General features: G+C 58.3%; 1 protein-coding gene across 1 annotated transcript; it reads right to left on the reverse strand.

Moving 5' to 3' along the window:
* Nucleotides 1-3,181: 3,181 nt before the first annotated feature.
* STMN3 (stathmin 3) lies at nucleotides 3,182-11,546 on the reverse strand. The gene is made up of 5 exons (XM_040247776.1): nucleotides 11,320-11,546; nucleotides 5,901-5,996; nucleotides 5,468-5,643; nucleotides 4,152-4,343; nucleotides 3,182-3,577 (listed from the first exon to the last, which is right to left on the reverse strand). The coding sequence occupies exons 1-5, from the start codon at nucleotides 11,336-11,338 to the stop codon at nucleotides 3,518-3,520; spliced, it is 543 nt and encodes a 180-aa protein (XP_040103710.1). The 5' UTR covers nucleotides 11,339-11,546; the 3' UTR covers nucleotides 3,182-3,517.
* Between the last annotated feature and the right edge of the window lie 2,671 nt (nucleotides 11,547-14,217).

A 14,217-nucleotide genomic window follows, 5' to 3' on the forward strand; every position in this document is an offset into this window, starting at 1 on the left:
CTGTCCCACTTCCCAAAGGGGAGCCTAACCCCAACCCCCACCTCAGGGTGGGCTGTTCTTAGTGACTCACTTCAGCTTCCACAGCTAGTTCATGCGGCTGCCCCAGGGACCCGCTGCCAAGTCGTGAGGATGCTCAGGCAAGCCGGTGGACAGTCTTGGTGAGGTGAGGCAGCCTCCCGCCAACACCCATGTGAGCCAGCCAACATGGAAGTGGGTGGCTTCCTGCTGCAGGCAGCCTCCAGACAGCCAGGGCCTCCACCATTGTACTGACTACAGCCTCCTGAGAGGCCCCACATCAGAATGACCTAGCTCCTGAGTTCCTGACTCAACAGAAACTGAGGTGATGTTTCTTATCCTCTGCCACTGCTTGGACTCATTTGTTTCACAGCAATAGGTACTGAGTACAGCTCTAACTCCTCCCCAGAATGAGTCCCACCTATGCTTCTCTGTTAAGAAGTGTTATCGCTCAGGGAACTCAAACTTGAGCTCTGTGACAATCTAGAAGGGTGGGGTGTGGTGGGAGGTGGGAGGGAGGTTCAAGAGGGAGGGGATATATGCATACCTATAGCTGATTGCTGTTGATGTGTGGCAGAAACCAACATAATACTGTAAAGCGATTATCCTCCAATTAAAAATTTAAAAAGTGTGATCGCTCTTCTGGGAAGGCTTCCCCATCATATCCTCATGTCAGAGGTTCCATGTGGTCATTGCCCCTCAATGCCTTACCAGACCTGCCAAAGGGGTAAGAAGCCCTGACCTGTGATCAGCTGCTTCTCTGAGAATTCCAGGGCTGTGTGCTTCTGTGGGGCAGGCATGTGCCTGTGAACCCAGATGACAGGCACACACAGCTCACGCCTTCTAAAGGTATTTTCAACGTATTTCTTTCCGCTCCTGAAGATTTCTGATGTCTCCACTTTGCTGGAGGCTGTGTGTCCTGGATTCCGACTTCCCCTGTCCCTGGGCAGGGGATGGAGGGGAAATGGTGCGAATTCCTTGGAGCCTGGGGAAGTAGCCAGGACTGCCCCAGGAGAGGGCCGTGGGTGTGGGGAGAGGTGAATGGGTTTCTCTGGGTTCCGGGGAGCAGGCCTCTCTCCAGAGTCTGTGTCTTTGGTCCAGTGTGGACATCTACCAAACATGCCATCGCCTCAGAATTCTGAAGGGTCCCTGCTGGGCACCCCGTGTGGCAGTTAGGTCCCGGAAGACAGTCATATCAACCAGTGTGAGTTAGGATGTCTACTTGGTCCCTTTGTGCCACTCCCAAGTCCCCACGTGAGGGCTGGATATGTGTCTGTGAACCATAAGTTGCCCAGCAGGGCCCACAGAGCCACGGGGCACACCCTGGGATTCCAGGAGCACCCTCCCCACCCGAGCAAGACCCACAGCCATGGTGAGAAGGCAACTCAGACCCCACGCCGGCAACCTGAGAGCCTGGCCCGCAGGAAGACTCAGCCCTGGGGGAGCCAGGGCAGCCTCCTCCCTCTGCCTCCACCAACTCCTGGGTCTCCAGAGGTGAAAGTGGGCTTGTGTGCTATTTCTGTGCTTCTTTCTTAAAATTGCCATTGTCAGAAGAACGACTCACAGTTGTGATAATACTCAAGGCTGGGGTTTCCAGGAGGAGAGCTGGCTTTCTCACTGATGCACAGGCAGCGAGCAACCCCACAGCTGCAGGACGCACTGAGCCAGCGCAACCATTTCTTAAACATACAGCTTTTTTTTAAATTGTTCATTTTTAAGCTCACTTTCACTACGTGGATGAGATGGGTGTGTATGACACTAGGGCTTCTGCTACGAGAGAGCTGCTGTCCCACCCTCGGTCCTCTTTCCGCTCCCCTTTCTGAGTTCACAGAAGCTGCCTGTGGGCAGCAGTGGGTCCCAACCTGGCGGATTCCAATCCTGCTTGTCACTCCCTCCAGGGCTGTCTTGGTGTGGACGAGGGGTGAGCACAGGTCCCAACTTTCCTAAAGCCCACTGCAGGGGTCACTACCTGCCTGTGCTCTCTGGCCTGGCTCTGGGAGGCCACCAGCGGTGACACTGTAGGTTTCTGTGGAATGAAAGCCAGGGGCACTGAGGGCTGCCATCTGGTCTCTGTGGCACCGGCTCTGGGCCCTTCCTGTGAGAAACCCCTCATACTTTCCACCAAGTGGTTGGCCAGCAGGGACTTGGCCCTCAAGCATCCAACCGTGGGGCTGGGGCTGCGTGGAGAAGGGGAGGCTGCTGCCATGTCGTCAAAGGCCAGCATCGGGGGGTCTGGAGTTCCCCCTAGGCTGAGGGAGGGGGAGGAACCCAGCCAAGGAGGGTCTTGGCAGGAGAGGCCTAGAGTCAGGCCTCCAATCTGCAGGCTAGCCAGAGGGGGCCACCAGCCAGAAATGGAAGGATGGGGCAGTTGGGGAGGCAGCTTGAGGAACCCTGACACTTGCCGTCCAGCATCTGAACTTTCAGGCACTGGTCCTCTATCCCCTAATATCTACTTAGGGCTCCCAGAGGGGCACTTGGGGCTGCCACCCTCCCACACCTGGCCACCTGAAAGCCCCATGGCTGGAAACAGATAGGGGCATCTTTTAAACAAGAGGGCACACAGGAGGGAGCCAGGACTCCAAAGGGCTCTACAGACAGGTCCTCCAAGGCTGCCTACAAAGCCTGGAGGAGAGGAGGGACAGTGGGAAGCCAGCTATCCCCACAGAGGTGTTGTGCCAGAGAGAAGGCCCTTCTGGGAGGAGGGGGTGGTGGGGATGGCCATGCTGCCCACAGCCCTCTAGACCACAGCAGTTTGCTCACCATCCCAGTGGAGATGGCCCACTCTCCTAAAGACGCTGGCCAAACCACACCCCATGACCTCTCCAGCCAAGCGCAATGACTGAAGGCTCCCAGGACAGCCAAGGGTGCCAACCTCAGGCCAAGGGGTCTCTGGGGACACCTGTGCCACCACATTACAGCACGCTGCAGCTCCTACCCACCAGTTCCAGAAAGCACCGCCACACACACAGCTCCCAAGGATGGCCAGTGGCTGGATACCTGGCCCTCACTGCCCAGAGTCCTTCTCTGTTCAAATCTTTCTTCCTCTGCCCCCTCCCATGTGCCCAGCCCCTTTTCCAGGGGAGGAGGACGTGCAGGTTGTGGTGCCTTTACCTGCCGGCGGAGCTGGCTCAGAGGACGTGCCCTAAGTGACATAAGGACCCGAGTGTTCCTGCCACCATCGCTGGCTTTATTGAGGTCGATACCACGTCTGCTAAGAGGGTTGCCAAGAGGGGACCCAGCCACCACCCAGCTTGGGCCTGAACTGAGGGATCGTGTGCCACTCCCTGGGGGCTCCTCCAGAGAGAGCCTGTGGTCAAAGCCTTGCCACAAGGACCAGACAGCTAGGAGCGCGGAAAGAGAAGCTGAAGCTGGGAGGGCAGGAGGGGAGGGAGGAGCGGGAGCAAAAGTTGCATCTAGACAAAGTTGAACAAAACAAAACCGAAACCCAGATGTGTTCCTGTCTCATCTCGGGATCCAGGCGTCGCGGAGTCCAGAAGGCCCCTTAGCCGGACATCTCCTCGCGCTGCTCCTTGTTCCTGCGCACCTCGGCCGCGTGCAGCTCCTGCCGGGACAGGCGGGGTGGGCGGGGCTCTGCAGCCGGGAGGGACTGGGTCCTGCCCCTCCCAGTCCTCCTGGGCTCTGCGTGTCCTGCCCTCCCCCCGGCTCCCGCTCCCGGCTTGGGGACCCTAGGGTCCTTTCCTCCCTAGATTGGTTCGGTCCGAGGTGCTGCAGATGCGACCGATGAGGACACGCTTAGCGACCAGGAGCAACAGAGGGCAGGGAGAGGCCTGAAAAACCGACTAAAAGTGTGGCTTGAGGGTGGGGGCTGGCCCTCAGTGAGTCTGGGCTTGTGTCCAGGGATTTCCCGGGTGTGCAGGCTGCGGAGCTCCCTGGCACTAACCCAGTCTCGCTCTCAGGGAGGGGGCTCCGGCCTGGGCAGGGGTTCCCCGACCCTAGCCAGCTCCAGCAGGACCTGGAGTCATGGAGAGGCCGGATTGTGGGAGTGCTGGTGGTGCAGTGGGTAGGCACCGCCAAAAGAAGGAGCATCTGGGGACCCCTGCTTCGGGCCCCGCCCCCTGCTCGGATCCACCCGCCTTTCGCCCCGCCCCCTGCTCGGGCCTGGCCCGGGCGCGCACCTTCTCGCGCAGCCGCTCACGCAGCGCCGCCAAGTGCGCCTCGCGGATCTCCTTGCTGAGCTCCATCTTGTAATTGAGCTTCTCCTCGGCCAGACGGCTGAAGTTGTTGTTCTCCTCCAGCGCCTTGTGCAACACCTCGCGTTCGTGCTCGCGCCGCTCCGCCAGCTGCTTCAGCACCTGCGCCTCCTGCGTCTGGGCGGCAAGGAGGAGGTGGTGCCGGGCGGGCGAGCGTGAGGGGCGGCCGGGCCCACCCCTCCAGGCACACCCCCCAGCCCTCCGCGCTGCTGTCAGGGACCTGCCGCCCAGCCCGAGCCCACCGGACTTGTCCTCAGTGAGAGCTCAGGCCTACACTGTCCTGCCGTCGGCTAGGGTGACCATCTCATCCCCAGACAAGCCCTTCCTGTCCACCCTCGGCTGCAGAGCTGCCCCTTCCCCGCTGGACTCCGGGCGCCCTCTCTCCATCCCACTCCAGAGTCCGGGCTGCCCTAAGGAATATTGGAGGAGCGGAAGAAGCTCTAAGTTTGTGGGCTGTTACTGAGCTTTCCCCTGTCTCTTCTTCAAAGGTCTGCCCGCTGAGCACAAAGTAGGTGCTTAATACACACCAGGTTCTGAGCTCCCTGAGGGGCTGGGGGCGGTGGAGGGGCCCTCAGGGCCGCTGGGGAAGGGAAGAGTCAGAATGAGAAGAGTGACGCTGCTGGTGGTCCCAGGGGGAGACCCAAGAGGCCCAGAGGTAACAGCCTCCCTCAGCCTCCTTCAGAAGGCTGCCGGGCGCCACCCAGGAGCTGGTCACTACTGGGTAACCCTGAGAAGCCTGGGCCCCCAGGTCTCACCGGCCCTGCTGTAAGGGGATGGATAGAGCTGTTGCCCCTGCCCAGCGGGCTTGAGCATCAGGACAGTACTCCTGAGAGCATAGGGTTTTCTGTGTTTCAGTCTGAGAGAGTCTGGTGTGAGAAGGGGAGGAGGAGCCTGCTTCTACCAGGGGCACCCTGAGCTCCCCTGCTCAGGAGTCTGCCTACCCAGCCTCCTCTCCCAGCACCCCGCCTGGGGCTACCTCCTGATCTTCCCATCTGGCCAGTATGGCCGAGGGCACCCCTCCCAACAATGGCACCCCTCCTCCGGTGGCTGCCACCCAGGAATCCTTCCTCCCTCCCCTGTCTCATTCTCATGGCTCAGAGGGTAGTCCAGGGATGTGAGACTCTCTGCTACAGGCCCAAAGCCCAGCAGATGCTTGGAGAACCCTGCACCTTGGGGACTCTGTCTGTGGCTACAAGTCCTCCTGACCATCTTCATCAGGACCCAGAGGGGTGGCTCCTGACCTTCCTCCGCTCCTCAGCTGCCTCCAGCCGCTTCTGCAGCTCTTCCAGGGAGGTGTCCTTCCTCTTGGGGGGGGAGGAGAGCACAGGACTCTCCGGGGACAGGTCAGAAGGGGACTTGAGGATGACCTCAAAGCTCTGGCCGGAGGCCCTCTTGTCCAGCTGTTTCACTTCCATGTCTGCAGGGCAAGAGCAGGTGGGGGCTTCAGGAGGGCTGGGCGAGAAGCGGGGAGGCTGAGCACATCCAAGTCAAGAGGTGAGAGAAGGGGTGAGGCTTCTCATGTGGGACTCCAGGACTGGGCCCCCAGGACCAGCCCCTCCCCCAGGGACCCTTCTCCAGAAGCCAATCAACCAGAAGGGTTCACAGACACCATGGGACGGGGTCAGTGAGGTCAGCTGGCAGCAGGCAGTGTGAGGTCAAGGGCCAGGCACTCACCCCCATACTGGTAGACGGTTTTGGGGTGCGGCTGTGAGTAGAAGCAGGAACAGATGAGCGACAGCACCGACAGCTCCTTCATCTTCTCCTTGTATGCTGTGGACATGAGGCCAGGCTGAGCAGGTGCCAGCCCATCGCTCCTCTGGCCCCACCTCCCTGGCAGCCCAGGCCTCCCCCCCCCCGCCCCCATCACTCCCTTAAGGTTCCTCTCTGGGAACCCATGGGTCATGCTCTTTTGTGTCCCACATCTCTGACTGTGCATCCCTTCCTCCCTCCTGGATGTTAGTTGTCTTCCCCTTGGCACACCTCCTTATGGGTGCCCTGCATTGTTCTGTCTCTGAGCCTCTGCACCTCAACCCGCATGTCTTTGTCTCCCTCTCCCTCCTTTTCTCTTTCTTGGCATTTCTGTCTGTCTCCTCTGCCTCTGTCTATCTGTGTCTCTGCGTCTTTCTGTCTTTTTGGCTGTTCATCTGTCCCTACCTCTCGCTGTATCTTTGCGTCTCGCTGATTCTTTGTCATTGTGTATCTTCCTGACTCTCACCTCCTTCTGCCCCTCCCTGGACTTCCTCCTTCCTCCCCTTTCCCTCTCATGAATACTTGCCCAGTCGATAGAGAGGTTGACCACCACACTCATGACTGGGCCAGCACAGATGTAGAGCTTCTGCAGGCAGCATTTTCTTGGGCTATGCACTTAGGTGAGGCCCTCAGACCCTCCTGTCCCCGCACCTGCCCTGTAGTGCCGCCACCCTGGGATGAAACCTGGTTCTCACTAGACACACACCAGTACCTCTCAAAAGCCAGAGTGAAGGGAGCTGTCCGTTCAGCACCACACCCCTCCCTCTACCCTTTGCAGGGTGAGTGCCCCCAGCCAATGTCCACAGTACCCAACCAGAAAAGGAGGTAAGCCTGCTCAGGCCCTGGGCCCTGTCAGGGAAGGGGAGATGCCCGCTCTCAGAGTGAAAATAACTGTGCTGTTTGTGGTCTCTTCACACAAACCAGGCCCCAAAGTAGACACGTGGGTTTGATGCCTCACCCACTGGTTCTCAGCAATCCTGTAAGCCATACTGTCACCCCGCCTCCACTCAGTCAAAAGTGGGCCCAGGTAGCTGGGGTGATTTGTTCAGAGCTCCTCCATGTCAACCCAGATAGTCTGTGTTCTTTCCACCTCCACACTAGGTCCCAAAGACTAGGGGCCTCAGACCCCCAGGCCTTCCTCCCTGGCTGAAGCTATTAGGGATCTCTAAAGAGACATTCCAAGGAGAAGTACTCTGGCTCACAAGAGAGAAAGAGCATTGTTACCCATAGCATCCTTCCATGCGGCAAACAGTTTGGACAGAAAACTTTCTGATCAAATTTCATACAAGATAGTGTTTTAAAATTGAATTAACATAAAATTGGGGAAAGCGTTGGCATAGAAATAGGACTCAGGACAGAAGTGACCAGCCCCTATCTCAGGGAACAGTTGCTGTGACCAGGGTTTTCCACCAGCCAGTGCCCAGAATGATGGTATTGGATCGAAACATCCTGATGACCCAGACCCTTCTGGAGAGAGCCCAAGGAGCCTTGAAAGGAGCACAAAGGAATCCTGGGCAAGCAGCAAGGAGGGCCTTTGGGGTCTCAGAGGGGAAATAGGGCAGAGACACGTGAGTTGGTCATTGGCTCAGGAGGCTGAGAAGGAGGGCCAGGTAGAGGCAGACCTCAAAGGGGATTTTGGCCTGACTTATCAATTTTGCTTTTTCAGAAACAGAATCTAGTTGTGTATTACTTATGTCATTAAAAGTTAACTTTAAGACTTCCCTGGTGGTACAGTGAATAAGAATCTGCCTGCCAGTGCGGGGGACGCTGGTTTGATCCCTGGTCTGGGATGAGTCCACATGCCTCAGCACAACTAAGCCTGTGCGCCTTGAGCCTGTGCTCTGCAACAAGAGAGGCCACCACAGTGAGAAGTCTGTGCACTGCAGCTAGAGAGTAGCCCCGACCCGCTGCAACTAGAGAAAGCCTGCACACAGTAACAGAGACCCAGAAAGCCATAAATAAACAAATAAAAAGTTGAAAAGTAACATCCCAGTGGGAGGGATGCTCCCCAGGAGAGGACTTGTGTGTCTGGCTGCTGGTGGTGGTGGGGACTACATGGCAGTTGGGGAACGGGTAAATTTGGAGACAATACCAGCAGGGGGAAGCCTGCACCCAGGCTGGATATCAGGACTGAGCCTAGTCATGTGCAAGATGGGAGAGAGGTTTCAAGTTCCTTTCATTACAGAGGGGAGAGTGGACGGAGGGCCAGGCCTCTCCACAGATGTAGCTCCAACCAGGAAACCCCTGCAGCAGGAACACTCTTCCTTTTCTCTCTTCACAAGACCCTCTCTTTCTTCCCTGTCATTGACTTCAGAAGGTCATTAAAAAAGTCTCTACTATGAACTGGATTGCTTTCAGCCGCCCCCCCCCCCCGCCACCATCACCCATATTAAATGTTAAACATGCAAAAATGCATATTGACCTTTTGCATAATGATATCCCCAACAAGCAAGAGTTAGAAGGCCCTGGGTCAGCGTATAGCAGCAGCATGATAACAGTAATGGTCGTCCAAGGGGCCAGGGGGTGGGCATGCCACACCCTTCCTCCCAACTGACTCTCAAGACCAGCCACCACAGGCAGACACCCTCATCAACTTCATTTCTACAGAGGTGAAGAAGGCTCAGAGGGGGCAAGTGGCCCTCCCAGAGTCACACAGCATTCCAAAATGGGAGCCTGTCAGGAGCCCAGGCCTCTGAACTTTCTTGTTGGGAGCCTCATGGTGGGTGGGAAGGTCTTCCAGAACTAGGAGGGAAGTGAGCCCACCATAGATTCTCACTCACCCCTAGAAGGGCCTTGGAGGCTGCTGCTTGCTGACTCTTGACAGATGGAGCTTGTTGCCACTCCGACTGTCCCTCTCTTGCTAGTCAGAGTCGGGAGCCCAACATGGCAGGTTGTACCCAGTCTGTCCCTCTCTTACTAGTCAGAGTTGGGAGTCCAACATGGCAGGAATTGCCAGCAGCATTCACCTTTTTCTGGGAAATGTGGCTACAACAGTCACATTGCCTGGCATGGACTGGGCACTCACCTCCTGGCAGGCCCAAGCCCAAGCACTGTTTCCCAAAATAGCTCATTCAACCCTCAGAACAAGCCTAGGGGAGGTGCTGGCACTATTACTGCCAACCAGATGGGGAAATTGAGCCTCTGAAAGGCTAGGTAGCAGGTGCAAAACCTCATAGCTTGCCAGAGTTGCATAAGGGGATGAATATGAACAAGTCTGCAAATGTGCCTGAAGAGCTGAGCACTAGGGAAGGACACCAAGAGGTGATGTCCTCAGAGTGCAGCCCCCAGGAAGCACAGGCCAGGGTGAAGGTGACCCTGCAAGGCCACTGAGGCATGGAAGCCTGCTCCAATCAGAGATATGTTTTCAGAAAGACTCCATAGCTGGTTTACTCTGGCCACAGTTATTGGTAGTGTCATGTAGCCACTTCTGGGCCAGACCTCCCTCCTACCAAACTTTGCTGGGAGAAGCTGTGGTGAGCACAGGCACCTGTACACGTGGCCTACACTCTACAGAGGGCAGCGCTGATGACAGGAAAGGCCCGGGCCCGTGTGATGTTAGCCAGGGGCACTTCTCAAGTGGGCACTGCACCACATCTTTGAAGCAATGGCCAAGGTGGACAAAACTGACCAATTGTACCCATGGTCTCCTGGACACCAGTGGTAACTCGGACACCCAGAAAAATCCTGGGAACGAGTGTGGGTGAGCAGTGCCCCCAAAGACTGGCCAAGAAGAGGATGTGGTGCCATAGGGTCTGAGGTTGGAGGGTCTAGACCCAGCCCTGATGGCCATCAAGGGTAAGGCTTCCTCTTCGTCCCTCCCCCACCTAACCTAACTCTGCTCAAGTCGGAAGGATGAGAAGGAGGCCTGTTGAGCAGTGTTTTTACCAACAGGGTGAAAAGCTGATAAATGCTCCCCAGGAGTGGTTGCCCCTGTCCCCCAGCTCAGCACAGGAGGTGAGTGAGGCCACTCAGCTCCACCCCAGGGTGGGACTGGGGCAACACTGGCCACCTTCATTTGCCCAGTGTCTCTGGAGATGACAGGGAAAGGGCAGGGGGTGGATGAAGTCCAGATGGACAAGACCAAGGAGGTTGGGGAGGAGTGTAGTCAATGACGCCCGTGGTCTCCTCCCACGCTCCTGCAGAAGTCACCAGGGGCCAGAACCACCCGCCCTAAGGGGCGGGGTCAGCGCGGTGCACACGTGGGTGGGCGGAGCTCTGGCGCTTCCGGCCTAAGCGGGTGCTCCCGAGAGTCTAGTTAGCTGGGGAGGGGAGATTGCAGAGACTGGTCCCCAGGGGAGAGGGAAGAATGGGCAGGGTGACCGGGTGGCAGTGGGAGGCCGCCCACCCAGCCATCTCCGGCACCGCGTGCAAAGATGAAACTGGTTTTGGGGAGACTAGACTGAGCAGAACGTTTCTAGGGAAAGCGACCCTCGCCTCCTGGCGCCGGGGGTTGCCGGGCAGCACTCTCGCGTCCAGTATTTGCTACGCGTTTCCCGCCTTGTCCGGTGCCCGCTCCTCCGCGAGATCCTCGGGCCTGCTGCGGGCCGGGGAGGAGGGGGGTCGTTGCCCTTGAGGGCGGTGGGTCTGCAGCTGGGGAGGCGGGGCGGCAGGGGAGGGAAGGAGGGGCAGACGCCCATCCTCACCGGAACCCGCAGTGTAAAGGGCGGTGGCTTTTTCGACCGGGATGGGGGGCACCTTGTCACAGAGGGTGGTCCCGAACCCGCAGCGGCGAGGGGAGGGGGCGGTGAGGCGAAATGCGGGCGCGGCTTTGCTCAGGTTTCCTTCCCCCGTCTTCTCGCAGCGCCCTCTCCAGTCCCCCGGCCGCTCCATTGGCGCAGGGAGGGTCCAGGCCACGCCGACCCCGGGCTGGGACTCCCGCAAAGGGTCCTGTGCTCCTCCCTCCGACCCCCGTGAAGGCGTAGTTCCACCAGGGTCTGCGGTGGTCGGACGCCTCCCAGGACCATGCCTGCACCCCTCGAGCGCGCCCACCCAGATTCTCGGAGCCACCCTGTGGCACAGCAGTCACGCCCGGCCTGGCACAGCGGCTCACGAAGGGGCAACGGCACCCCGAGGCCGACGCCCCCACCCCGAGCGTGGTCCCTAACCCGCGGCCCAAGCCTGCTAGGCTGGCACCGCAATCCCTGCCCTATGGGCATCGGGTCTCCCAATCCCCTATCCCCCAACATGTCTCCTGCGGGTTCCACCCGGAGCTTGCCCGCGCCCTTTCAGGGCACAGGATCCGAGATGGGAAAACACTCCACATCCCGCCCAACAGTAGGCGAGGCCAGACAATAGTCTGTGCTCAGACCCGCTGCCCCAGGACACCGGAGGCCCGGGTGCCTACCGGAGATGGTGCTGGCCATGGTGCTGGCGGCGGCGGGGTTGCGGGAGGCGGGAGAGGCGCGGGCGGCGGCTGGAGCTGCAGTCGGCGAATGCTGCAGTGTCGGGGAGGGGAGGGAGCTAGGGAGGGCGGGAGGCGGGAGCGCAGGGGAGAGGGAGGGAGAGAGAAAGAGAAAGAGAGAGGGAGAGAGAGAGAGAAAGCGCCTGGCTGTGGCTTGGGCTGCAGCCGTCGGAGGGAGGGGGTGAGGGGAGCGGACAATGGGAGGGGCTGAGATCTGCCTGGGATGCAGAGCCCTGCGCTGCAGCCAGAGGCCCATCCTCCCACGGCTCACTGTTAGGACCCGCTGCCCCAGCTTGGCTTTGTACACTCTCAGGGGGCTGGTGGAGACAGCACCCAATTCCCCAGGGGCTGTGCAGGAGGAGGGGGCAGGCCTCAACATCAGGGTGGGGTTGCAGAGCTTCTCTGAGGCCAGTGAAGGCTGGGAGGTGCCTTTTTTGTGCCCAGGCTTGTGCTGAGGGAAAGCAAATCATAGATGGTGTGGGTGGGGGCTGGTCTGGAAGGCTTCCAGGGGCCTCCCAGAGGATGAGCAACTCGAGGCAGAGAAGAGGGTAAATCAATGTGCAAAGGCCTAGAACAAAGCTTTGGAGGAAGATAGAGACAGGATCCAATCCCTGCTCTGACATCTACTTGCTGTGTGATTGAGGGCAAGTTTCTGACCTCTCTGGGCCTCCATTTCTCAGGTGTGAGATGAGATAATGGTGTTAATCCCCAGTGGTGTAGAAGTGTGCACACTTGGTGAGTGCCTGCCTTCTTCCTCCCCAGACTCAGAGTTCTGGTTGATACCCTCAAAGAGAGGGCCTTTCCTGGAGTAAGCATCACCTCTTTGGGGATCGGAAGTCAGGCAGACGGAGTGTTGTTCCCATTTTAGGGACAGAGCCACTAGGCCAAGAGAAGGGCTGACTCCACAAGCAATGGAGTCCTGGAGCCAGAAGTAGAACTCTGGGGAAACCCGGAACATGCAGAGACGAGGAGAGCCAAGAACCTTGATGTGCACACTCAATGAGCATAAAGGGTCCACACTGGAGCTGGTCTACCATGGTAGTCCCACAAAGCCTACCAGAGCAGACACTCAGTGCAAGTTCAAGTTCACTGACTTGATTGAGATCTCTGTGCCGGCCTTCTGGGGCTTGCTATGTGGCCTCCATGTCCCTTTCTGCTCATCTCTCAGGGTGTAGGACCACAGCACTTACATGTTATAATTTTAGGAGGCTTGGGCAGGTGGTCCTGATGCACAATGTGTGACCAGGGTCCTCAGCTCCAGTTCTGGCCCAGGGTTTGCTGAATCTCTGGGTCCTGGACTTCCCTTCCTTGGACTTCTGTGGGAGAAAATGCTACTACTCTTAGAGGGTGTGGGGTGTGGGGGGTAAGGGTAGGACTCCCGGCTCTGGGACTTGCTGCCATCTTTTCACCTGGTGGCTTAGACAGTAAAGAATCCGCCAGCAATGCAGGAGACCTGGGTTTGATTCCTGAGTTGGGAAGATCTCCTGGAGAAGGGAATGGCTACCCACTCCAGTATTCTTGCCTGGACAGAGGAGCCGGGCAGGCTACAGTCCATGGGGTCACAAAGAGTTGGACACGACTGAGCGACTAACACTTTCACTTTGGGAAATCTACTAACCGCTGCCAACAGTGTGCTTCTTTTCCTCACCTGTAAGGAGTGGGTCATAGATGCACTTATCTCAGGGATGGTTTGCTGGATGGACAAACATGTTAATGCCTGCATAGATGGCACTGCAAAGTGTGCCAGGTAAACATCCAGCAAGTGTATGCCAACACATCTTCTCCAAACTTATCCTCTTCTCCAAACTCCCTGCTGAGATAGACACTCTGCCATTCTCTTACTGGAACAGGTGGGCATGGGTGGATACCAGCGTGGGCCAAGGGCTTCCTAAGCATGACTTCAGACCAAGAGCCTAAACACACACGTGGCATTAACGTGCTACCAGCAGGAAAACCTCTGGACATTAATCGGCCCATGGGACCCTCTAAAATCAGCCTGGCCAGAGGACCGCGGCTGCCACCACACCGTCAATTTCTTCCTGGCGCTTTCTGGGGCATACTGGGGTCACCTAGACAAACATTTCTAACCACGGAGAGCTGCGTAGACCCCTGAAACTTCCTTGTTGACTGCCAGCTGGTGCTGGGAGCTGGGGATTCAGAGGGCCTGCCCTGACTAGTTGGAGACATTGACCGAAAAAGCGGCTGGACCCAGAGGGCAGTAAGCAGAGGAACAGATGAGGCTCTCAGGAGCCGAGTCACGGGCAAGGGGCAGCCATTTGCGAAATCTGAGAGTGATCAGTTCAGTCAAGTCTTTAAAAGACCTCTGGGCGTTGCAAGAAAAGGTGGAAACCACAGGAAACCTGTCAGAAGGTTTGTACAGTTGTCTGGGCAGTTGTCTGAGAGGACTTGGCCCAGGCGGGAAGTGGAACGGAGGCCGCGGTGGGGATGACTTTGAGGAGGGAGCCAGTCGGGATCCTAGGTTCGTGCCCCCGGGCGAGAAGGGGCGGGCCCTGGACTCAGGGTCAACGGAAGGGGCTGGTGGGACCTGGACCGCAGCGCGCGCACCCTCAGGGGAGTAGTTTCCGGCCGGAGCACTGAGCAAGGGACTGGGAATGGCGGCGGAAGTGCAGAGAGTTCAGGAAAGACGGCGCGCCTAAGCCCGCATACTCAGACTGGCTGCCGGCTGCGGACACGGTGGTGGTGTGTGGGCCGGACTGAGGCGAAGTCCTGGGGACCCCGCTCGTGTACGGCTCCCCTCGGAGACCCGGGCACTAGAACCCGTACTCCAGCAGCGGCTTCCGTCACTGCAACTCCCGGCAGGCCCCGCGCCACCCTCAGGTC

Source organism: Oryx dammah, unplaced genomic scaffold, assembly GCF_014754425.2.
Source record: "Oryx dammah isolate SB20612 unplaced genomic scaffold, SCBI_Odam_1.1 HiC_scaffold_10, whole genome shotgun sequence".
Classification (NCBI taxonomy): domain Eukaryota; kingdom Metazoa; phylum Chordata; class Mammalia; order Artiodactyla; family Bovidae; genus Oryx; species Oryx dammah.

Excerpts from the sequence above, each read along its gene's own strand:
- STMN3 (XM_040247776.1), bottom strand. Across the intron at positions 4,344-5,467 it reads CAGCTGAGGAGCGGAGGAAG|ACGCAGGAGGCGCAGGTGCT; the intron begins GTCAGGAGCCAC and ends CTTGCCGCCCAG. Across the intron at positions 3,578-4,151 it reads GTGAGCGGCTGCGCGAGAAG|GAGCTGCACGCGGCCGAGGT; the intron begins GTGCGCGCCCGG and ends CTGTCCCGGCAG.